Consider the following 26,547-nt stretch of genomic DNA (forward strand, 5'->3'; position numbering starts at 1 on the left):
TGCACAAGGGGTGAAGAGCACAGATCCAAGAGCAGTAATAGCGCAAGACTCGATAGTGAAGGGAAAAGACAAGCAGTTCTGCTGCTGTAGAAATGAATCCAGATGGAGTACTGCCTCCTGGATCCAGGGTTGAGGATGTCACAGAATGGTTGCGGGACATTTGAAAGAGGAAGGATAAACAGCCAGAGGTTGTGATTCATATTGGTACAAACAATATGTAGATGGCCCTACTAGAGAGGGAGTATTGTGTCCAATTCTGGTCGCCAAGCTAAGTATGAAAGAGTGCAGAAAAGATTCATGAGTATGTTACCTGGACAAGAAGGCTTGAGTTAAAAGGAGAGGCTGGATAGGCTGGAACTTTTTTCACTGGAGAGTAGGAGGTTGAGAGGTGACCTTATAGAGCTCTATAAAATTATGACAGGTGTAGACAAGGTGGATGGTCGCAGTCTTTTTCCTGGGATAGGGGAGTCTAAAACTGGAGAGCATAGATTTAAGGTGAGAGGGGAAAGATTTAAAAGTATCCGCAGGGGCAGCTTTTTCACACAGAAGATAGTTGGTACATGGAACGAGCTGCCAGAGGAAGATGTAAAGGTGGTTATAATTACAATGTTTAAAAGACATTTGGACAGATACATGAATAGAAAAGGACTAGAGGGATGTGGGCCAAATGCAGGCAAATAGGATGAGCTCAGATAGACGTCTTGATCGGCATGCACAAGTTGGGCTGAAGGGTCTGTTTCTGTGCTATATGACTCTACTAACAACACAGGTAAAAAGAGGGATGAGGTCCTGCAACATTAGTTTAGGGAGTTAGGTTATAGAACAAAGAGCAAGACCTCTAAACTGTAGTCTCTGGATTACTTTCAGTGCAATGTGCTGGCGAGTATAGGAACTGGAAGATCAGGTGAACGTGTGGCTACAGAAATAGCGTAGGAGGGACAGCGTCAGATTTCTGGATTACTGGGACTGTTTCTGGGCAAGTGGAATCTGTTCAGTCTGGTTGGGTTGCACTTGAACCAGAGCAGGTCCGACCTCTATGCCGGGAGGTTTGCTGGTGCTGTTGGGAAGGGTTTAAACTAATTTGGCAGAGGAAAGGAATGCAGAGTAGATGTATAGTTGGGTGGGGGAGGTACAGTTCAGTGTAGAAGGAAAACTAAATCAATCCATTGGACGGAGAATACATAGGCATGATAAGGCATATAGGAGGAATGCAAGGCTAGATTGCATCATTTTAATGCAAGGAGTTTCACTAATAAAGCAGATAAATTTAGAGAGTTGATTAGCACATGGGAAAGGGATATTGTTGTTATTACAGAGATGTGACAGAAAGAAGGGCAGGGTAGGCAACTCAACACTCCAGACTGCACAGTCTTCAGGTGTGATGGGGGGGGGAATGTAAAAGAGGAGGTGGAATTGTAATATTAATATAGGAGCCCATTACTGCAGTAATGAGGGAGGAATCCTAGAATACTTCAAATGAGGCCAAATGTATGGAGCATGCAAACAAAATAGGGTGATCGTTTTGCTGGGGGTACACGATCCAATAGTGTAATAGTGAGCAGGAGATATCTAGCAGATATGTAGGCCAAATGTAAGAATAATATGGTTATAGTAGTAGGGGATTTCAACTTCCCCAGTATTAACTGGGATCACTTTAGCATGAAATTCGAGAGAGGGTGAAGTTTTCAAAGTGAATCCAGGAGAGCTTGGACCCAGTGTGTAGATAGTCCTCATTTGAGAAGGGCTGTACTGTATGTAATCTTAGGGAGTGTAACTGGACCATCAGTTGGAATGTCAGTGGGAGAACATTTTGGAGATATTGACCATAACTATAGGTTTCATGGTAGTTATGAGAAAGAATAAGGATGCTGCATATCCTACATTACAAAAATAACTACACCTTAGTAGTACTTCACTGAGTATAAAGTGCTTTCAGATAACCCTAGGTTTCTGAAACATGCAATATAAAGGCAAGTATTTTGTTCATTGATAATGGGCTGAGGTACATACAGAGGCAGTTAATGTTTAGGAATTAGCAATAAACCATCTGTGGCATGAATTGCCTGTAGGGTGGCACTGTGCCAAACTCATTAGTAATGTAGGAAGCCATCAGAGACAGCCTGAGCAAGCAGCTATTGACTGGGTTGGAAGGTGGACTTTGCAGTCGGACTTGCAGAATTGCTGCCAAAGCAAGATGGATTTTGTCATAGTAATCAATCAGGCAAACATTTTTTTTTAAATTATCAACTGCTGCACAGGTGCATTTTTGAGTTCCTTGCTGTTATGTTCTACAAACTACAGACCTAATTTAGAGCTAAAGGTAAATGAGGTCATTCTTTGTAACTGTAACTCTTTATTCTGCATTCTGTGATTGCTTTCCCTTGTACTACCTCAGTGCACTGATGCAATGAAATGATCTCTATGGATGGCATGCAAAACAAAGTTTTTCACTGTACCTCAGTACATGTGACAATAATAAACCAATTTACCAGTGCACCATTTCTTTGCATGTGTCAGGAAAAGCAGAGGTTGTATTAATAAAACACCTCTCATGTGCCTTTCAAGGATACTGAACAGGTGCAGGTGACTCTCCAGAGATTGCTGGGTAATGTTGAAGGGACCATCACCTTTCAGCATTGTGTTGTATAATCCTTGTTATTTGCATAGAACAGCAATAATAGAATCTAGGGAGTAAATGCTCTCTTGTACATAGACGATGTGCATATGAAATTGGGGTGAAGGAACAACTAAATAAGAGAGTCCTCAAAAAGACCAACTAACAGAGGGACACTCAAAAATTTTATCCAACAGATCTATTGGAAATTCTAAACGCTTCCATAAAAGAAATATTTTGAATGTGAATACCACTTAGTTTATCTTGTATGCAGGTCCAGTGATGCTGATAGACCTAATTTTATTTAAATCAGTTGCAACTATTAGATATAAATAATGAACTGGAATTATGCCCATACGGTGATACGTACTGTATATAGTTCTCTCCCATGGATTTGTTATAAGAGCCACCATATTAAAAACAGAAAATCCAATTATGTCGTTGGGATGACACTTCCACAGTCTGATTCTTGGCTGTAGAAGACAAACAATGCCATGTTAAAGGATAATTTTCAAGCCTAGTATTAAAACTACTGAGACTAGAGGAGTTCCTGCATAGGTGAAACCTCACTCCCTTGAGTCACAGCATTGTTTGGGCTCCATCAGCTAGATGGCAACTGAGCAGGTCCCATCACACACAATGGGGTACAGCTGTACTGACAGTCCTATGCCATTTCATAAACAAACTGAATTACAGAGCTTTAAAAAATGTTACAATAAAAGTAAAGAACATGTGTAATGCATTTAAAGCAAAGACTCTTTACTCAGCCGTCACACAATCCCCAGAAACGTGACAACTGTATTATCATCCAATGCTGTTCCATTACCATCTAATAGGACAAAAGGTAGGCATTATGGTTCGCTATCTCTCATTGGTTTTCTGATAATGTAATTATTATTATACTCTAGGAAAAAAAACTGTTGTAGCAAGGAATAGACTAGGTTTTCAAACAGGTTCTGGTCACATTTCTCTGTGATTTATTAATAATGGGTAAACATTCCACCCTTGTGTATAGGGGAATGTCACACATTAAGAGCCTATTTAATTTAGTAAATCCATGGTTCTTTTCAACCTTACTTGATTTTCTTTCCAAACATCTCAAGGAAAAAGAAAGTCATGTGACATACAACAATGCACCATTGATTGATTATTGGGTAAAAGTAAGGTAACAGTGAAAGATAAAATGACCATCCCACCCCCCAAACAGACCTAATCAAGTATATGTCCATTAGTGTCATTAAGATTAATCAGTCTGAATATTTCAAATAAAATTGATGTGCTTTAAACAAAAAACAGACTATCATGAAAAATGACTGTCCTGGTGCTCACCAGCTTTGTAAGATGAGAGGGGTGAACAGACTCATCAGGCTACAGGTCACTTAACACATTGTCCCCACCTTCATTTACCTGGTGGTAGTCTTAACTCAAATCCATTAAAAGTTGAAGAGGAAGTAGCAAGAAAAAGAGGGTTCAAAGTAAGTGCGTAGCTCTTTATTCATAATCCTAACATAGGCATCATTGGCAAGATGAGCATTTAATGGGAGACAGTGGATCAGCATTTGGGAGGTCTAATGCTAGGGGAAAGTATATGAGATTAATGCCAGGGGAAAGTACATGAATAATGGCAGGACCCCTAACGGCACTGATGTACAGAGGGATCTTGGAGCCCAAGTCTAACGCTCACTGAAAGTGGTAATGCAAGTAGATAGGGTGGTAAAGAAGGTGTATTGCATGCTCGGTGGGGGCATTGAGTATAAGAGTAAGGAAGTCATGTTGCAGCTATGTATATAAAACCGGTTAGGCCGCACTTGGAGTATTGTGTGCAATTTCGGATGTCGCATTACGGGAAGGATGTGGAGGATTTGCAAAGGGTGCAGAAGAGGTTTTCCAGGATGCTGCCTGGTATGAGGGTATGAGCTGTAAGGAGAGGTTGGACAAACTTGGGTTGTTTTATCTGGAGTGTCAGAGGCTGAGAGGAGACCTGATAGAAGTTTATAAGATTATGAGACGCATTGATAGGGTAGACAGTCAGAATCTTTTTCCCAGGGTAGAAATGTCAAGTACTAAAGGACATGCATTTAAGGTGAGAGGGGGAAAGTTTAAAGGAGATGTGCGGCGACACAAGAGACTGCAGATGCTGGAATCTGGAGCAATACAAAAAGCGCTGAGTTCCTCCAGAAGATTTGTGGGGCAAGTTTTTTTCTTTACACAGAGAGTGGTGGGTGCCTGGAATGGGCTGCCGGGGGGAACATTGGAAGTAGATACAATAGTGATGTTTAAGAGGTTGTTAGGTAGACTGATGAATATGCAGAGATGGAGGGATATGGATCATGTGCAGGCAGAACTGGTTTAATTCAGCATCATGTCTGGCGCAGACACTGGGAGCCGAAGGGCCTATTCCTGTGCTGTACGGTTTTATGTTCTTAATCAGGTCAGCCATGATCCTATTGAATACTGTGGTATGAGGGGCCAAATGGCTCTGCTATTTCCTATGGTCTTGATGATGCACATTCCTAATTACCTTCAAACAAGTGGTGAGCCACCTCTTGGTTTATTGTAGTTCCCTTTGTACCACAGTGATGTTAGGTTGGGAGTTTCAGGATTTTGGACCAGTGACAATGAAACAGCAATACATTTCCAAATCAGGGTGGTGTATAATTTGGAGAGGAACTAGGAGGCGATGCAGTTTGTTTCCCACGTGCTTCCTGCTCTCGTCTTTCTTGATGAAGAGATGATGGAATTAGGAAGTGCTGTCTATGGAAGAAATTTTGCCAAGATGGGACTCCACAGCCATGGAGGGCCAGAGGTGGTGAATGCAATGTCAATCAGGGGAAATTCCTTTGTCCAGAATGGAGCCAAGCTTTTTCAAATTATACACATTAAAAAAACAATCAAAATCTTTATTAAAACATGCAGTTGCCAGTGTGAACAATACATTTTTTTAAAATCAATATTTATTTCCAAGGAACTTAAAGAAATGTGTATACTCTTTTGAGTTTGGGTTTAAAGTAGCATTCAGGACAGTGCAGCCCATAGTAATCTATGGGAAAGTACCTACAGATCCCTCTTAAAATGGTGTTTGTTTCCTGGGGTTTGACCAGCCCCCATCATAACAGCTTGTACCACTCTGCAAAACCAGTAGCAGATAATGATGACTGGTGACCTTCCAAACCCAACACACATCTCCATCTTCACTGTCTGGGCAGTTTGGGCTTTGAGCCAGCTAACTGGTTATTTTAAGAGGCAAGTAAGACACCCGCTGTCTTTATCTTCCCACATCTCTAGGAGGATTAATTATTGAGGTTTTTAAGGTTTTTGATATATTTCTCACTCTCAGCAAAAACTAATTTCAGAACAGAGCCCATCCCGCTCTCCCGCCATCTGCAAGAACTGGAAGCCAAATAGCTGTCAGTGATTTCCAAAGCGTTACCTGCCGCTACGAAATGACTGTCGGAGCTAAAACAATGTCAGATCATAATTCTATTCATTCACCACCCTTTCACCGGTCCCAAAAAAACATGGTTAAGATTTACTGTGTACAATCCTTTACATATACGTATCTCACAAGGAGCTACCTGCAGGGAGTCTTGGAATGGTCACCAATCTCCTTAATATGGCAACTGAGATGCCTCAGTATTTGCCCCTATAACAAAAACTAAAACAAAAATCTGTGGGTGGGGATCTAATCCATAAAGCCAGCGTACTTCAAGAACTGGGCACAAAGCATTTGTTATTAGCAGTCTTACCAAGCACTGCAGGTCAGACCTTGCACTAGCATAAATCTATCTATATACAATGTGTATCATTAACATGCCTCAGGCACCATAGTAACTTTTTCATTGTGGCTATGCCAAAGGCTATGCGCCCATTGGGTATTGTGATAATGGTTACAGCACATGGGTGGGTCTCACATCAGTCCATTCACTTGGGGTAAATATTATCTTCATGTTCAATTCCAGCCCACCACCCAAACATTTGTCCTGAACATGAATTTCTTTGACAAACACAAAAATACTGGTGATTGCCAGAAATCTAAAATAAAATTTAAAAATAGATGGAAAACACTCTGCAGGCCAGGAGGCATTGTTGGAGACAGTAACAGTTAATGTTACAGGGCAAGGACATTTCATCAGAAATGGTTGCAATGAACCTGAATTCATCAGCCTGAAATATTAACTCAGTTTCTCTCTCCGACAAAGCTCCCTGAACTGTGGAGTGTTTTCCAGTGTTTTCTGATGACATTTATTTATGCTGAACACAGAGTTACTGAATCCCATTGGGCTGATGGGACATTTATAGAATCAAAGAATGATACATTACGGAAGACATTGAAGCCCATTGTGCCTATGCTGGCTCTTTGAAAGAGCTATCCAAATAGTCCTACTTCCCTACTCTTCCCCCATATCCCTGCAAATTTTCTCTCTTTCATGTATTTATCCATTTCCACTTTGAAACTTCCTATTGAATCTATTTCTACTCTCCTTTTAGGTTGAGCATTTCACATCAAATAACTCACTGCATCAAAAAAAAAACTCACTTGTCATCAATTCCCAAAGCATGTACAATTGGAAATCATTTTCCCCCCCAGTTACTCTTATCAAATGTCTTCGAAATTTGGAACAAAACCATAAGGTACAGGAGCAAAATTAGGCCATTCGGCCCATCAAATCTGCTCTGCCATTCAATCATGGCTGATTCTTAAATCTTTCACCTCTGCTCCAAAAACATCGGTTTCTCTGGTCTCTCCCTGTTACTGAAGATCCGCATTCCTGTTACTATTCTCACAAATTTTCTCTGAACCTTCACCAGACCTTGACCAGAATTAGATTCAACATCACAGTTTACAAGGAAATCGGGATGTGATCTGCCAGTAAGACTGATGAATGCAAAAAAGTGCAACAATCGCAACTGGCTAACATTATCTCGATTTCCCACAACAAGCACATTCTCCCCTATGTAAATAACCCATCTCATCATGCCCTTGTTTGGTTGTCTTTGAGGGTCTAAGGAGCGCAGTGACATTAATTTAAGGTGATTTTCCTTTCCTTTCAAATAGAGAAGGAATTAAAATTTGTCTCTTCATCTACATTTTCAAAACATCACTAAGATACAAATCAGTAAATGCAAGAATAGGCAGCAATCAATGACAATTCATTCCTCCCAATTAAAACATTACAACAGTATTTCTAATAAAACATCTTGTACAGCTGCCAAATCTTGGCAAAGATATAGATTTTCAATAAATAAAGTTGGGGAAAGGTTAAATCAGGTTGATAGTTTACATTCAAAGCTAGTGTCACCAAACAAATGCCTTTGTGTCTTAGTCCTTGACTTCAGGGTGTTGAAAGGTCCATTTTTTTTCCATCAACACAACATCATCAGACGTGGGAGAAACATTACTGCACAGTGGCTTTCACAAGCAATGGCAGATGAATGATGGTAGCACTCCTATCATTTCACAGAAAGTCACTGAAAAGAAACCCAGGACAGAAATTACTGCAACAATCTCGGATGGGCCCGTAGTGCTTTGCCTCTCGTTGTCCTATCGCCAGGTAGCTGAGCCTCCAGGTATCTAATCCAACAATGCTGTCTGGGCATCCTAGTACATTCAGTTCCCAGTTGCCCCGGTATTGCCATTGGTGTTGGCCTTTGACTTGGACTTGGACTTGAAGGAGAAGCGTTTGATAAGCTTCCGAGAGAAGCTTCCTGATTTCTTCCGTGTAGATGAAGGGCTGTCACTCACGTTGGATAGGTCATCATGGGAGTGACTAAAGCCTGGCTCCTTCTGCTTGTGTTTCCTCCTGAACAAAAGCTTTGTCCCACTTCGGAGAAAGCCAACTATAAGAAAGGGGTAAGAAAAGACTGTGAGAACAATCTGGCAATGATAATTCATCATGGAATAGAGGAATGATACAGTACTATATAAAGAACCTTCAAGAGGATGGTGCTCCAACAGTTCTGGAAATAGTTCATTGACCTAGAACATTGACTCTTCCTCTAGCTCCAAAGATGTTTGTGAACCTATTATTTCTGATTTTATTTTAGATTTACAGCATTTGCAGTATTTTGCTTTGGTTTCCAGGCAAAAACTGTGCATGTGAATGTTTTGTTAGTAGGATTAAAGGTTTTGGGATTTAATTCAATATAAATATTAGCTCTATTCCCTATAAAGGCTACAACAATATCATACTAATTTCTTAATATCTGAATGTGCTAATCAGGGCACTTCAGATGACTTCACTCGGGAGCAGCTTTTCTATTGTAAGGACTCCTTTGCAACCCTGCATTTTACTGAACAACGGTATTATACTACCTATCTAATCTGGTCTCAAAGCAATGCATGTACAACCATGAAAAGGTACATCTGTCGTTGACAAAATGGATATGGAATTACACCTGTACAGGTTGTTTAATTAGATCCACCAAGGGCTGGGAATCTTATGCAGCTGAATGAATTCCATGGTCATAATTGCACCTCTGCCTCAGTATACAAATGTACCTCTGGATGTAGTACTACAGAGACCAGAAAATCCGAGACTTGGGTTTCCAATGCACATCTCAATCAGCTGAGCCAATGGAAAGCTACAATTGGGCTCAGTACCATCTTCCTTTAGGGTGTGTGAGAATTGGGGTGGGGAAGGGTGTGGAGAAACATCCAAGTTTTCCGACTTATTTTCCAGTGACACCTGGAACATGCACCTGGTGGATAAAATTAATCTTTTATGGTAATTGCTGACCCTTGAACTTAATGTGTGAAGAAGCACTTCAGTCAAGTCGGAGGCTGTTGACAACAACCAAACTGTACTCCAGCAAGAACTGTGATCTGGGAGCAGAGAAGGTAGCGGGAGGTGATGGCATAATGGTATTATCACTAGATTAATAATCTAGATACCCAGGGCAAAGTCCTGGGGGCCTGGGTTCAAGTCCCACCATGGGAGATGGTGATAAATTCAAATTCTGGAATTAAAAGTCTAATGATGACCATGAAGACCATTGTCAATTGTTGTAAAGACCATTTAGACTTAATGCCCTATAGGGGAGGAAATCTGCAATCCATGTCCTGCAAGTGACCCACAGCAATGTGGTTGACTCTTAAATGCCCCCTGAAATAGCTTAGCAAGCCATTCAGTTGCTATAAACCACAAGGAAATAAAATCGGACGGATATTCTCTCCCTAACAGCATAGTGGATATACTCACACCTCAAGGACTGCAGCAGTTCAGGAAGGCAGTTCACCAGCACCTTCTCGAGGGCAACTAGGGATGGGCAATTAAGTGCTTGCTCAGCCTGCAAAGCCCACATCCCTTGAACGAATGTTAAGAAGAAGATCGAGGGAACCATAGCTCAGAGGCTACTATTTCCTCCACTGATAATGTATGCATTATTTGGCATTTAATATAACTTAAACTGTACAGTGTATGGAAGATTTACATAGTGATACAATACATTGGGAGAGGAGGGGGGGGGACACTTAAGAACATCATGATTGCCTCCCTTTCTGTTTACCTTTGTGATCCTTCAAGCTTCTTGTTTCAAGTGCTCCTGTTGAGCCCGTTTCAGATTCTACATCATCCACCGATGGTCGCTCTGAAATATCGGATGCAACAGCCTCGTCCTGGTCCTGGCTGACTGGTTGCTGCTGGTTCAGAGAATCAATGGATTTGGGCGACTCCAGCACAGTCTGAGCACTGCAGTGGGGCAGGGCAGGCAACCTCAGCTCATTCTGCAGAGAGGCATCCATAGCAGCTGCATAGCCCACAGAGAGAGCCATTTCTTCCTGATCAATGGGGGACTGGATCAGAAGGAAGGAGAGGACATCAGCTTGCAAATGTAGAACAGGCACCTTTCTTTTCCATCCATGGTATCAACCCTCCCCTTAACCCTAAAACACCCTGTGATATCTCTTTTCCTCTAATTCTGGCTTCTTGTGGAACTCCAGTTGAATCTCTCTACCACTGACGACCATACTTCCAGCTGCCAAGAGCCTCAGCTTCCAAATTTCTTCCCTAAATCTCTCTGACTCTCCTTTTCCTCCTTTAAGGCACTTCTTAAACCTACTCCTTTGGCTTGGTGTCATATTTTGTTTGATTACTCTCCGAGGGGTACCTTGGATGTTTTAGGGCATGCATTTAAGGCGAGAGGGGCGGGTGCCTGGAATGTGCTGCCAGGAGTGGGGGTGGAGGCAGATACGATAAAGGTGTTTAAGAGGCTCTCAGATAGGCAGAGAATGGAGGGATATGGACCATGTGCAGGCAGAAGGGATTAGGAGTCACTGGCTTAATTAGTTCGGCACCACATCATGGGCTGAATGGCCTGTCCTGTGCTGTACTGTTCTATATTCTATGTTTTACAGTGCTAACGAATCCATGTGGACATTGACGCTCGATGTATACTTCTATGTACTTTGAATCAAACAGTGAAGTCTTGCTGTGCAAATGAAATACAGGTGCATGATTAAAATATCAGGAACCTCTCAAGAAAAAAATGACTTGCACTTATATAGAATCTTAATGTTATAAGCTTTGTACCAGATAAACTTTGACACCAAGTTAAATAAGGAGATTTTAAAAGGCAGGGGTTCCTAACAACTGTCTTAATGGTGGAGAGAGAAGTAGAGAAGATTCATAAAAAACATTGACCTTCACGGCCCCAACTGATATTGAAGCAGATGTTTGATATCTAATGGCCGAGCCGGATAATTCACACTTTCCACTCTCTGGCTTTCATTTTCATTCAGTAGATTCAAGAACAATTTTCTAGCTCCCTTCTTCAAGAATATAACGTGATGGAACTAATGAACAAAGGCCATCTTGGGCTGTGATTAAACTTTCTGATGAGCTCCTCTCTCTTGCCATTTCCTACCAACTTTTCTCCCTCCCAGGCATATGAACATGCATCTGAAAACTCAATAGACCTGTCAATCAAGTATATCCAAGCTACAACTTGAACTTTTAATTGGCCCTTTCGTTGTCCCTGCAGCCATGAAGGGTAACACGTCTTCCTGGTGTACATCACTGGTTTATCATGAGCAGCAATAAAGCTCTTGTATATCACAATAAGCAATTGATTTATGTAAGGTTTAAGCAATAGTCTGAGTATTTGTGTATTGACCATTAAGTTCTAATGGTTAAGCTTTTCTTTCAAAGCTGCTGATTGTATTACTGCTTCTTAAATTGCTGTCAGCCATTGCCTGATTGCCAGATAAAGGGACAAAGTTAAATTAACAACCCAACAAGCTGCTGAAACCAGTCCACATTCCTCATTAGTGGAGGAAGGTTACCTTTGAAACTCCTGATATAATCAGTGTGCTGCGTTTGGTCGGTGTCTTTTTGCTGGGCTTGTTAGCAGATTCTGTCAGCTGCCGAATCGCTGTCTGTACGACCGGATCCAAACCATTAGCAAGGTGGTTGTCCACTACTGTCCAAATATACAACATTATTGTTAACATGGAAGCATAGGAGAGGAAGAGAAATGGACTGGAGGAAGTGGGAGGAGTGTGGTGGAGAGAGATGGGGTGGGGGGTGAGTGTAGGGAGACAGATAGAGTGGGAGGAGAAGGAAGATGAACAGGGGAAGGGATGAAGCAGCATAGGCGAAGGGAGAAATGCACGCGCTTGCGTACACACACACACACACACACACACACACACACACACACACACACACACACACACACACACAGGAAAGCAGAGAGACAGCTTGGAGGTTCTGAGAGAGTTCACTTTTAACTATCCATTCACACTGAAGGTGTTGACTACCTGCTGGTGTAGAGTTCAATATGAACTCCATTATCGATGTATAAGGTTTGCCAGTAAACTCCAGCTGGCAGTTTCACTGAGAGATACACATCACTGGTGAGCATCAAACTCTCTGGTGATGCTTCTCCTCACCAACAAATAGGACTGTACATTTAATGTTCACTGGGGATTGTTCCTCAAACTCAGCACCTTGCAGCTGAGATTACCACAGACCTGGGACCAAACCTGGAAATCTTCCTGCTCTTTAGGCATGAGCTCTTCACCAGGTAGATTCTCTGAGCCAAGGATGAAAGATAGCCGTTTCTGATATAGCATTAAGAGCAGTGATCAGTTCTCCTGTCCTCTTAGCTGAAACACACCCTTCTGTTCACTATGTTCATACCAACCCTTAATTATTCATCTACACTAATCCAATTTACCAGCACTTGGGACCCAGAGGATTTCAGGAAGAAAGTAACATAAAAGGTTCATTCAAACATTTATAAAACAAAAAGAAAAAAATGGTAGTAAGACTCAGCAGATCTAAAGCATCTGTGGAGAGAAAAACTGTCAACGTTTCGAGCTGATGAAAGATCATTGACCTGATAACAAAGCTGTTTCTCACCCTGCAGATACTACCTGACATGTTGAGACTTCCCAGCAATTTTTCTTTTTGTTTCAGTTTTACAGCATCTTTCCTTTTTTTTATTTAAACATTTGGTAACTTGTCTAAAGTGAGCAAAATTGGATTAGTAGTCTGATATATACTCTTTTCCAACTTCCTTTTCTATTGGAATAAATGAACACATTTTAGGAGTGCATCCAATATTGCTCATTTCGCTGAAGTCAGAATGATCCCTGTTGTTTCAAAAGGGGCTAGAATCCCAGAGGCTTTCAAAAGTAGCACCGTCCCTGAACTCAGCACATTCTCAGAGTATCACAATTTACCATTATTAGGAGGCTGGCTGATGGGGCTATCATCCAGCTTGATGCATCTCTTCTCTGTTACTTCCACCTTGGAGGGTGACCTTGTGGGAGAATCTGAAGGCAACAGACACAGAAGTTTACAAACCTTTAGTTGAAAGGCTCTCAATATACAGCTGCAGCTGTGTTTGAGCACAAGTAATAGGTGAATGCCATAGGTACGATATATCTTTGATAACCTTAAAAAAAGAAATGGACTCCTTTATACAGAAGTGCATAGAATCACCAGAAATTGGTAAATTGGTTTATTATTGTCACATGTACCGAGGCACAGTGAAAAACTTGTCTTTCATACTGTTCATACAGATCAATTCATTACAACAGTGGATTGAGGTAGTGCAAGGTAAAACAATCAAAAATCACATTCAACTGGCCATATCTCTAGAAATGCACTGCCAAACCACAACTAGATGAGGTGATTTCACAGCATCAATATGAGCACAATGATGAACAGGAGCCTCACCCATTTTACTGTCCAATTTAGGCCGGGATTGGATAGTTGTTACTGTTGTCACTATAGTTCCATCAGGCATTATGGTTCGATCCATTTCAATCTTTTTCGTTGGAGTGACAGTCCGCAGAGGGACCTGTGACTGGGCTGTCCTGGGATCTGTTGGCTCCATGTAAATCAACTGTGGCAAAAAAACAATGAGTATTTAATCACTGAAGTATCTGTCTCTACTTCCTCCCCATCTGTGCCTCCATTTTTCCAAAAGTAGTGATCAATTAATATTTCCTTGGCTGCCATCTGCTCAAGAGACATTCTTTGCACATGAGCTTAGACAGCGAAGATCAGCAGATTGTGAAGATTGGTAGGCATCATCACAACTGAGATTCAGTCATTCCTTAGAGAAGGTCATCAACTTGAAACACTAACTTTCTCTCTCCATTTACACTGGCTGCCTTCTAAGAATTCCCAACATTTATTGTTTTGATTTCAGATTTCCAGCATCAGAAGCATCTTGCTTTCACAATGGGGACACAAGGGAAAGCAGATGCTGGAATCTGATGCAAAAAAAAACAAACTGCTGGAGGAACTCAGCAGGTCAAGCAGCATCTGCGGAGGCAAAGGGACGTTCGACGTTTCGGGTCGAGACCCTGCATCAGGAACTGAGGGTGTAGAGGGGAGATGGCCAGTGTAAAGAGGCTATCTCCTGTCTCATCCCTCCTTCTCACCTCTTTACACCGGCTATCTCCCCTCTACACTCTCAGTCCTGATGCAGGGTCTTGACCCGAAATATCGACCATCCCTTTCCCTCCACAGATGCTGCCTGACCTGCTGAGTTCCTCCAGCAGCTTGATTTTTGCTTTCACAATCCTTCTCTGATATCTGCGGAGATTGGGGTTTGAATGTGAAGCTGTCAGGCCCTTGGGTGTTAGCTATTCACTAGTTGAAGTCAGAGGGTTAGAAATTATTGGTCTCTGTGCAAAATGCACAATACAAAATAGCAGTGGAAGTCAATGAAACCAAATTCCAGAAGCTGAATGTAGTACACAGCTGTTACTCTATTGCACAACTGGCGCAAGTGACTGAGGATAATTTTCTACCTCAAGCCTTTCAATGTCATTGCTTTCAGTTTCACTCTTTATCATTGCTGGGAGGAGGATGCACCTGCTCATTGGAAGATGTTTGTGGTCAACATGTTGCAGCAACTATTTGCAAATACGTGCCAAAAATGGGAGTGAAAGGGAAGAATTGGATCTTTTGATTTAAGTATACTGCTGGGTCCTCCAGACCCTCCTCATTTGAGGAGGAACAGACATTCAGACAACACAGCAGAAATGAGGAAAATGAAATCAAATAAATAAAGATGAAAGGCAGGAATGTTAGATTACCTCAAGTGAGACTGATCCAGCGGAGGTACTTGACATTTCTGGAGAGGCTGTTAATGGAAAGCTCTGGCATCCTGGTGATCTCCGAGATAAATCCAGTGGGATCACACTCTGTCCCAATAATACATCTGGAAAAGATTGAATGTGCAGTTTGATTGCTACTTGTGATGCCACCCACCCATGTCAGAAGATACATGAGTAGACTTGGGTTCTTCACTCCTAACAGATGGTTTGTGACCTGCCTTCAATGGCCCAAGCAAATTCATGCAGCCTTCTCCCATCACAGCACAGCTCATCTCACCAATGTATTGTGTTATTGCATCAACCAGCTCCATCACCTTATAATTTCAGTCTATTCCTGATACAATCTGATAGATGCAGCAACCCTGACACCCGGAATATAGTGGAGATACAAGAGACTCAGATGCTGGAATATGGAGCAACAAACAATCTGCTGGAGGAACTCAGCATCTGGGGGGGTGGGGGGAAGAAATGTCGATGTTTAAACGTCAACAATTCCTTCCCCTTCCCCCCCGCCCCCCACAGATGCTGCTCAACCCACTGAGTTCCTCCAGCAGATTGTTTGTTGCTCCAAGAATTTAATTTTCACCTGGGCCGTAGGGTGAGAGAGAGCACATGAGCCCACAAATTAAGAATTCACTTACCATAAGAAAGGAGTGGGATGAAGACAACGTTGTCAGGCCACAGTCACTTTCTGTGCACAAGGAAAATTCAGCAATGTCTACAGTCCATTATGAGGCAGCCAAAAATTTATGGCTGGATTGCTGCATTTCAGATTTGATGGGAGTGAGATCGAGTTAGAACTGGGATGGGAGTCCTTTGGTATCAATATCTTTCCTGGAAGAAACTCAAGGGTAGCAGAGAAGTGCAGCAGTTAGTGCTGCTGACACACCGCTCTGGAGACCCAGGATCAATTTTGACCTCATGTGCTCTCTGGTTGGAGTCTGTACCTGCAAGGACTTCCTCTGAGTGCTCAGTTTCCTCCCACACCCCAAAGACACGCTGATAGATTAATTAGCGACTGTAAGTTACCTCATAGTGTGAGTAGGTGGTTAGAGGATCATGGGGGAGTTGGTGGGCATGTGAGAGAAAACAGTTTACAGGGAAATGAGTGGTGGAATGGGACTGACTGGAATGCTCTGAGAGCTGGCAGAGGCTGGAAGGGCAAAATGCTTCCTTAATGCTGTGAGAACAATATTAAATAAGAGAAGTATGAGGAATAAGTGATGGGCATAAGTAAATGCACAACTGTACCCCGATCCCGAATACCAACTCTTATGCATCAGTAGTCCTGCAATCAAATTAATTTCTCCATCGATTGGCTCACAAACTGCACAAAATCTAGGCTGACACCACTCAGAACCATTAACAGGTATCGTTTCTCAGATCAGGTATTAAACTGTGGCCAATACTGAACCTTCAGGTACGTGTAAAAGCCTCCATGGCATCACTTGAACAGCAGAACCAGTATCCCCAGCAGGCTGGTCAATATTTATCCAATATCAGCCTCAGTTTGGGTGCCACATTCACAACATCGCAAAGTGCGTCCTTGTCCGAAGTAGTCCAAGATGTCCTTGGTGAAACAAACTGCAAAGATGTAGCTTTCTCTCTTAATTAGTTCAGTAAATGGGGTACACCTACTATTTCAAAATTGTTGAGGATCTTCTTGCTTCAAGTGGATACTTACTCTCACTTTGCTCTGACTTTTCCAGGACTTTCACTTTCATCTCCTTGCTTCCTGCTCCCAAGTCACTAGCAAAGAACACAAAATACATCAGGGAAGTCAAATTACTCAAGACGTAATGAGGAGTGTTTAATGCCAGGCAACCTTTGTGGGGGAAAGAAAGCAGGAGTGGGTCGGACCAATAGGGCATCCCTTTCAAACCGTCAGCACAGGTGCAGCGAGGTGAATGGCCTCTGTGTGCCATCTGATGCTGTGATTTAAGCTGACTCCACTTCCCTATGGAGGTGTGATGTAATATTAGCTGCACTGAATGTTCACCAAAATGAGAATGAATAGTCCAGGTAACACCGAGATCCAGCACTTGTTTTAAAAAATATATTCACAGGTTGTGGCATTAGTGACAATGTCAACATTTACTGTTCATCCCCAAATGCCCCTGAACTGAGTGGATTGCTGGGGCAGTTAGAAATCAACTACATTGCAGTGAATCCTGAATCACGTCTAGGCCAGGTAGGGACAGCAAACAATCTTCCCAGAAGAAAGTTAGTGAACCAAATGTTTTTATTTAAAACAACAGTCTGATGGTCTTACGGCCACCATTAAGTTATAGGCTCTTATTAAATATTATTTTAATTGTTGAATTTAAAAACCCCAGGTGCCATACTGGGATTTGAACTCCTGTCTCCAGATTAATAGGACAGGTCTCCAGGTGCTGATTTATCATGGCAATGGAAAACAATTCTCACCTGTGATGTTCTTGACAGAAATGTTCTGCCTAATTTTGCTTTGTGCAGAATTCATTCACAGACTGTGCCAATGTTCTCATCATTTACTGCCTCTCTCTTAACACTCTGGGAAGATGATGGTGAGCCACCAAACTTACTTGCCTCACAGTGCTTCAGTGCAATAAACAAAAGCGAGGCCAAATTGGAACACAATTAAGAGAGTGGTTTCAGGAGATTGTCAGTCATTAGATCTTGAAGGTTTCTGTGAACCAGAAGGTCAGGTTGCTTCTCTACACATTACGGCATTCTGTCTAATGGAATGAGGGTGATAACAAAAGTATTGGTAACACTGGACTGGAGTTGATTTTTATTTTACACATATTACTGAATGGAATTGTTGATAAGTTTGGTATGATGACTTGAGCTGTAGGAGGGAGCATGATATTAAGATGACCAGAGTAATGGCAGGTGTGGAGGACAGCAGCTTTTGTGCTCAACACACCAAAAGCGTAATTGTTTACTAAAATAAAACCTTAATAGAACTTAAATACTTGCCCATTGCTTCCTCTGCACTTAATCACCTATCTCACCACATACCTCATGGGGCCAGTCCCTCCCTCTCACTCTTGTTTCTCTGGATCATCCCTCGCCCAAATAAAAGGCGGTCTTTGTTAAAAATTGCACAATGACTGTTCCTTCTGTATTGGGTGATTCCAGACACACAGTGCCCCATCTCACATCCCAGAGCTAACTCTGCCATCACAGCCAAACCAGATGTTGGCCTTTACCCAGTTTCTTCATGCTGTGGGTTATTGGGCAATGATGAGGAGCAGTAGGTCCCAGTCAATTCTAGATAATTAGCTATCTTGGCTTTCTCAGCTGCTACTTCCCCACCTATTACCTTAGTTGATTAGATACTCCCCAATCCATGGATGTTTCTGATTGTGTTTTTTTTTGCTTTATTTCTTGACTCTCTGGTAAAATATGCGTACAATTTACATACAACTTCTGTTCTGTGTGCTGTTGTCTGAATCTACGTGCTTCTGATGCTGCTGCAAGTTTTTCATTGTACCTGTAACCTCACTGTACTTATGCATATGACAATAAATTCAATGACTTAACTTGACTTGAACTAAAGCTTAGAACATAAAGGTCTACTTTTCTTAGAAGCAGATGATTTCAGGATTCTTAGACTGTCAACACATCCTATGGTTGACGTGTGGAAGTTCCTCGTTGAAACTTAAAACTCTCTCTGCCCTATGACTATCTTCATGTGGCAAGATTCTGGAAATGTCTCATTCCCTCTTGAGATGAATCATGTAAGAATCGCTTACAAGGTTAGTTCATCGTTCCACTTCAGATCAGAGCTTGGGCTCTGGGACTTGGGTGTCACAGATCTTGTTCTTTTCAGCTGTGCAGGGCTATCAAGCTCCAGCACACAGCACAGCTCTCCATCACCTGTAAGTTATGAGATAAAAACATCAGGTCACACAGCAAAATTGTACAGCTGTAATCCATGACTGCAGCGATATTCTAAACTGCAGTTCAGGTCTTTGAGTCGGTCAGTGCTCCCTGAGTTAGAAGATTGTTGGTTCAAGTCCCACTGCAGTCGTGCACATAATCTGGTGGCGACATTTCAGTGCATAATGGAGGGGGTGCTGCATTGTTGGAGATGATGCCTTTTGGTTGAATTCTTCAGGAAGGCTCGGGATATTCTGATATTTTGTTTTGAAGAAATGTGGACATTTTACCCAGGGTCAAACATTTTTCTCTAAGACTGCAAAAAACAGCTTATATTGGCTCTTTCTGGTGGCACCTTTTGTCCAGAAAATACTTATATTAACTGTAAGATTGTATTCAGAAGTGCTTGATTGGGTGGGAAGCAATTCAGTCCACACTATGGATGTGAAAGATAATCGTCATTATAGTTTATTTCTTTGTCTACTTCTTGTGGATTTAATATCTATTACAATTTCCCACCTCATTTTCTTCTACTATCACTCTACAGCCAATGATCAACGGGAACCCATCAACAACCTCCTGCCATCTCTTCTACTAGTTACCTTTGACCAAAAGGCTGAAACTATAATAAGGGCAAAATAGGTGATGAACACATTGCCCCTCTTCCAACTCAAGGGTGACATTTTCTTTACTTGTTATTTCTTAATATTTCTCTTTGATATCATTTTCTTCCCAGTTTTCCCTCTATGGGTACCAGATGTCATGTAAAAAGCCACTCAAGTTGCCATAGTAACCTCAGCTTTGACACCCAGTGTTACAAAGGTGTTGAACCACCTGTGACTAGTTTAACTGCACACTTGGTGCCATATTCTTGCACAGAAGATGTAGGATGTTACCAGCAATGAACAGGGACTTAAGAAGTCTTTCAGTACAGATCAGAAGGTGATGTAGTTGAGGTCTTCTGAATAATGAAGAGCTAAAATATGGTAAATAGCCAATAGATTATTCTTGTTTTGTTCCTGGACAATCTCAAAAGGAAATGATTCATTTACATAATTAGCATATGGAATTCTTTGTCACAAGCAGAATTCTTAGATTCTTTTGAAGGAAAATTAGATAATTTTTTTAAAGTTACTGAATATTAATGGAGAGAGGGACAGAACAGGGAATGAGACTAGATAAGTACCAGCACAGATTTATGGGCTGGATCTCTCTCTGCACTCTAGTCACACTAAGTGATCTATTTCTCTCTGTCAATAACTGAGGGGCACTCTAAGAACTACCAAATTATGGGATGATGAATTGTCTCAGGTAATCCAAAAGCCTTACCCCCTTCTTCCACTCTGCTGACATTGGCCTTCAGCTGTCTGACCACCAGTTTACCCCCGGCATTAAGTGCAACCTTTGATGGAGGAGCCGATGTCTTACCAGGTTTCTCCCCTGCCACCTAAATGGAAGGAGAAAAACGGTTACTAGGACAAAATCACCCCAATTCCACTGTGACAATCCTGAGGTTTCATGGTCCCCATTACAGACACCAGCCTTGGTGGGGTGGGACCTCTGAATATTAGTCCAAATCTCTGGATTCCCAGCAACACAGACTGCTGTACAACCACCACCGATGGAGCAATGGTGGCAGCAAGGCTCTCAAAATCTGTGACACAGTGCGGACAAGAGGAAACAGTGCGGGGACTAACAGAAGCTAAACTGCAAGCTTTCTGCAGATCATACAATGCCTGTCAGTGATATTCTACCACTTCTAGCTGGTCTCTATAGTCAATGAATATTACAAGAAGATTATGGGAATAAGAAATTGTATATGTAAGGATTCTAAATATTCAATCCCTTGTTGGTTTCCTGTTATAAGCTCCTTGCAATATTCAACACTACTGACTTCAACAGGGCAGGATATTGGTGGTGTGGTACAATGGCAAGCAAATGCAATTCTGCCTTTGATGCCTCACTATATCCAATTTTACCTTTGCATTGCTCTAAAAATGCCTTTCAGTAATAACTATGATGCTCCATCTTCTGGAGTAGTTAAAAAGGGAATAAAGAACTCTATCCCACAAGCACTTATTTGGGAAACTGAGATTGAGGGGGGCCTTTCCTAGCAACGTTGAAACATACAAGTAACACGGATAACCTACCGCTGTGTTTGCTATGTGTGCCTTGAGATTGATCAACATGGCTGGACTGGTGCTGACAATTGTATCCTCAATCAATTCTTTGATGGTGGAGATGTCTGCTTTCCCATCATTCCCCTGTCCAGACAAAAATACAAGTAATTAAATCCAGCATTTCCCTTTGCGTTGTGTTGGAGAATTGGCCTGCTCGCAGAAGGTAGAAGACAAACACTCCCGACACAACAGGTCCACCGAGGTGGCATCAGTCGCATCCTCCACACGTTGTCTGTTTGATTTGAGACAGCTCCTGAGGAGAAATCTAATCCCAATCTGGTAAAGAAAAACACAAAGCCACATGGACCCATACAATTAAATGGATATTCTGAAGAAATACCAATTCGCACTACACCTGACTACAAATTTTGTGAATGCGATACATGCATTACTACAATACATCATTTTTCAAAAGGTAAAACCTGCAAGATCAAATGCATGGATGGTAATGCCTTTAAAATGCATGGGGTACCTTTAATGTCAGAATGTCGCTGCTCCAAGTATAAAGAAACTTGTGGTGGTTTATTATATGAATGTGCTTTCAATACCATGATTTTTTAAAGCACACTTTTGCTGTTATGATCCAGGGAATAGGGACGCCACTGTTATGCCAATTGCGGAGGGGGAAAGTTGTTATATAAAGGAAAAGCCCAAATTGTGTGTGGATTCACTTTCAAATACTCAATTAAGTATAATTGGCCTGGGCCCATCTCCAACTGAGCGCAGAATGTTTGCTGACATCCGTAATGAAATCCATTTAATACGTCCCTCATTATGGCATTTGTTCACAAGTACACACTTTCCCTAACATGTTCTCATTGTTCCCTGCGCTGCACTGCAACACTACCGAGGTCATTGTGTGTTTGAGAACCAACACATGGATGATAACACCAGCAACAGCAAGCAGCAGAAATTGTCTGTATTCCACAAGGACTGGTGGTCAGTGGGTCATCGAATGAAATCTAAATCTCATTCCTCTGTTTACATATCAACACTTGATTACAATCCTCTATCAAGCAAAATGAAATTCTTAAAATGCTTTTCATTCTCTTACCCCTCTTTGTAGTTTAGGAGTAACTGTGAGGGACAGAGCAGGGGGCTCCTTGAATGACCAAGTGACCAGCAGGCCTTTGATCTCTGCTTCTTCCAAACAGATCTCCATCTGGAAGAACAAAAGAAACCAGTTCACAAAGCAAAAAGCATAGATCCCATCAAACGTACATTATCCTCGATGTTGCACTGAGATCATTTCCTTCAGTTGCACTCCTCTAGATGGCCCTAGAGTTTAGCACATTCACGTCCATAAGCAGTGCCATGTGATGGAAGAGCACAGGGTTGCAGCTGTGACCTCTCCAGTGAAATCTTAATCAAGCATCAGCATAGATATGAAGCTAAGACTCCATTGATTCTTGCTGGGGTACAGTTCCTTGGATACTGGCCACATTCCAATGTCTCATTCGGGTGGCTATTCTTTACCTTAAAATCTCCACATAGAAACATTGGAAGCGACCATGGATCTCCTTGCTGTAGACCCAGTGCTGATTCAGTGATTTCTTCTCATTTCCCCTACTCTTAGTAGCTATTCCACACTCACCAATCTCTCATTAAAGTAGTACTTTCTCCATCTAAACTTGTACCTATCTCCCTACTTGGTATCTTGTGGCAATTCAAATAGGTCAGGTTGAACAACTAGGATCCTGAACTTATTGAAAAGTTTCAATCAAGCACCTCCTCTGCTTCTCTGCAACTAAACATAAGGAGCAGCCATCAGTCATTGAGCCCCTCGAGCCTGCCCCACCATTCAACCAGATCATGGCTGATCATCTGTCTTAACACCATTTTCCAGCACCATCCTTGTACGCCTGGACCTTATTGTCTACCTGCACTGCACTTCCTCTGTAGCTGTGACATGTTGCCCTGTACTGTTATTGTTTTTACCTGTACTACATCAATGCACTCTGTACTAACTCAATGTAACTGCACTGTGTAATGAATTGACCTGTACGATCGGTATGCAAGACAAGTTTTTCACTGTACCTCGGTACAAGTGACAATAATAAAGCAATACCAATACCACCTCGGTGGACTGTGTAATGAATTGATCTGTAAGAACGGTATGTAAGACAAGTTTTTCACTGTACCTTGGTACAAGTGGCAATAATAAACCAATTCCAATATCTCAGTACATGTGACAATAATCAACCAATTACATCTACCAGTTCTGATGAAAGGTTATTGACTAGAATCATTAACTCTCTTCCATCACATCTCCATTGATACTGCCTGACCTGCCAAGTGTTTACAGCATTTTTTGTTTTTATTTCACAGTACGCATCAAACCTGGCACCTTTTAGGTATGTGACACACTGAACAATGAACAAAGAAACCAGCGCCTCCTTAGTGGGCATTTTATCTAGAACCAGTTTTATCTAGAACTTGCTGTTGGCATGTGGCAAATGGAAAAATTAAAGGACTCCTTAATTTCCACCTTGTATTAGATTTCATAAATCAAATTGTGTAACCAGATGGCAGATTGCCAAGGTAAATGCCTGTAGCAGCACTCTAATTTATGATTAATGCCCTAACAATGCAGCCCAGGCATCCCTTCTTCAGCACAGAATAATAATCTCGTGTCATCATTTGAAAGGCTTAAGGATATATAGGCAAGAAAAATAAGGAAAATGTTGAATCCACATCTTTGCAATAAATTCAAATTAACAGGCAGCTCTTAATGGCCATTAAAGCTTCTTGCTCTTAGTTCAGTTTCAAAGATTCTAAGTGCTTTCTTTCTGCAAATTAACATAATATTAATTGCTTGATTCCTTGATGTGAGATTCTGCCTGCTTGCCTGCAAGCAGCTGGGAGGCAGGTGGTGCCATAACAGTAATGCACAGCAGTCTCTGCTCTTCTGTTCTGCACTTCCATTTCAATTAAAAGCATCTCGTTAACAAGGGATGGGGAATGAACTGGATGTCTGGCTGTTTTCTCTGAATTGAACTGGTATTGTAATGGAGTGGTGAGAGTGGGGTGGAGGGAGGGAGAGAGAGATTGGGCGAGAGAGGGGGGAGGGTGGGAGAGGGTGTGCAAGAGAGGGAGAAGGTGAGAGAGGGTAGGCGAGAGAGAGAGGGTGAGAGAGAGAAAGGGTGGGCTAGAGAGAGAGTGAGAGAGAGAGGGCGAGAGACAGAGGGTGGGTGAGAGAGAGAGAGATAGATGATCTCTTCATGCCTCTTTCTACATGGAATCCACTAACTGATCCATTCTAATCACTTTGATTTATTCCACGAGCACACTGTACAAAATGCACTGCAGTCACTTGCTCAGGGTACCCAGACAGTTCCTCCCAGACTCGAGACCTCTCCCCTCTAGAAGGACAGGGACAACAGACCCCCAGCAATACCGTGACCTGCAGCTTCTCCCAAGCTGCACACCAGCCTGATTTGGAGATATATTGCCATTCCTTCATCCTTGCTAAATCTAAATCCTGAATCTCCCTCCTCAACAGCACAATGGGTGCACCTTCATCAGAAAGATCGTGGTGGTTCCAGAGGGTAGCTCGCCTTCTCACAGGCATTCAGGAGTAGGCAACAGATACTGGCCTATCCCATACCTAATTAATTAATTAATGGGACAAGAGAGTTATCCCATGAGTAAAAAAGATACATAGAATTGGCCCCATTGTCTGGAGTTCAGAAGAATGAGAACTAATCTCATTGAAATGTTCAAAATTCTTAAGAGTGCTTGACAATCCCCTCAATGTGCCCTCCTAACCATGCTCCTGTGAGTGGGGTTGTGGGCATGGGTGGTAAAGAACTCTACCACAGTCTCAGGATGTCATTTAAGACTGAGATGGGAAAAGATATCTTTGCTCAAGGGTGAGCTAATCTTTGGAATTCCCTACTGCACAGTGTGGATGCTTAGTCATTGACTACATTCAAGCCAGAGACTGATAGATTGTTTAAGGGAATCAAAGGAATATGGCAGGAAACTGGCTGTTGAGACTGAACAATGAACAAATCAGAGAGCTGTCCCATTCTCCGATGAGCAGACGGCAACAAGGGAATGATCTAATTGAATGGCCAGCCAGATTTCAAGGCCAACAGGTCTAATCCTGCTCTCATGTACTTTTGTCAGGCCAAGTACACACAAGAACAGGTTAACAGGGCAGTACTACAGTGAAGTTTCAGTATAAGGCACAAATAAAAGTTGCTGGCATCAGTTGGACAGTCATCAAACAGCAGGCAAGAAACTATAAGCAGGGTTTGTTTGTGAATGTTTTGTTTAGAACATTCTAACCACCTTTGGCATTTTCTGAGAGAACATTGGGAGTAGGAGGAAGCTGCTCTGGTGGGCTCCACCAAATGGCATCCTATATTTCCATTTTCTTTCAGTTACTCCACACCTATCAAAACCCTTTCCTCCCAATCATCTGTTGATCTTGAGACTGATACACAAAGCAACATCTGCAGTGTTTTGATAAGAGGTTATAAATTTCTACCACCATTTGCTCCCCAACATTTAACTCTAATTTTAGGAATGTGAAAGGAGACAGTTCCTCCATAGCTACCCTACCAAACCCATTCAACACTTTAATAAGCTTAAGCAAGGGAGTGCTACCCAAGTTCATTTGAGCTATCATAATAACTTAATCGTTTGAACACTGGTAATACACTGACAAATCTGTGCGGTACCCACTCCTGGGCCAATCTCTCCTTTCTTGGATACAGTGGCTTCAACTTAGTGCAGTATTCCAGGTGGGGTCTGACCGGGAACTCTACAAGAGAAGCACAGCTTCCCCAAATTTGTATTCCAACCCCCTTGAATTAATGGCCAACATTTAGTTAGCCTTTTTGTATCTGGTTTTTGAATGATTCAGAAAGTAAAGCTCTCATGAAGTAATTGTTAACAATAATAGATCATTTGTAGTTTGCCACATTGGGGAAAGTAACATTTGATAGCATTTGAAAATATTGCTGTAGTCGTTCAGTTGTCCTGGACTTTTCAGCATTTCAAGGAATTAGCCAAAATTCAGGACTGAAAAAAAAAGATACAGTTCTTCATACACTCATGAATTTTCCCAGACTGGATCACTAATTCCAAACAGCAAGATATTGCCAGCTTGTTCATCATCAAACACCCATTAAGATTCCTATTTAATCCTTTTACAATTAACAGGAACACCCCTGATTTTCCATTTACAGCAACAACAAATCCTTTACTCCCAACATGGGCAATGCAGTGCCACAGCAGTTAGTGCTGCTGCCTCACAGCTCCAGAGACCAAGATTTGGTCCTGACTTTGGGTGCTGTCTC

At 41.9% G+C, this 26,547-nt stretch overlaps 1 protein-coding gene across 2 annotated transcripts in view; it reads right to left on the minus strand.

The window, feature by feature from the left end:
* Positions 1-5,500: 5,500 nt before the first annotated feature.
* Positions 5,501-26,547, minus strand: part of c2cd2l (c2cd2 like) — a 97,379-nt gene continuing 76,332 nt past the window's right edge. Inside the window, exons 4-14 of one of the 2 annotated variants that reach the window (XM_052040101.1) lie at positions 22,293-22,400; positions 21,209-21,322; positions 20,388-20,505; positions 18,932-19,055; positions 16,876-16,940; positions 15,171-15,295; positions 13,798-13,966; positions 13,299-13,391; positions 11,895-12,028; positions 10,121-10,406; positions 5,501-8,452 (exon numbers count right to left, since the gene is read on the minus strand). In XM_052040101.1, coding sequence (XP_051896061.1) covers positions 8,223-8,452; positions 10,121-10,406; positions 11,895-12,028; positions 13,299-13,391; positions 13,798-13,966; positions 15,171-15,295; positions 16,876-16,940; positions 18,932-19,055; positions 20,388-20,505; positions 21,209-21,322; positions 22,293-22,400 — 1,566 coding nt within the window. In that variant the 3' untranslated portion in view covers positions 5,501-8,222. Of the gene's footprint in view, positions 8,453-10,120; positions 10,407-11,894; positions 12,032-13,298; positions 13,392-13,797; positions 13,967-15,170; positions 15,296-16,875; positions 16,941-18,931; positions 19,056-20,387; positions 20,506-21,208; positions 21,323-22,292; positions 22,401-26,547 lie in introns of both variants that reach the window. The other variant, XM_052040100.1, reaches the window with a different exon arrangement.

This window comes from Pristis pectinata, chromosome 27, assembly GCF_009764475.1.
Source record: "Pristis pectinata isolate sPriPec2 chromosome 27, sPriPec2.1.pri, whole genome shotgun sequence".
Lineage (NCBI taxonomy): Eukaryota > Metazoa > Chordata > Chondrichthyes > Rhinopristiformes > Pristidae > Pristis > Pristis pectinata.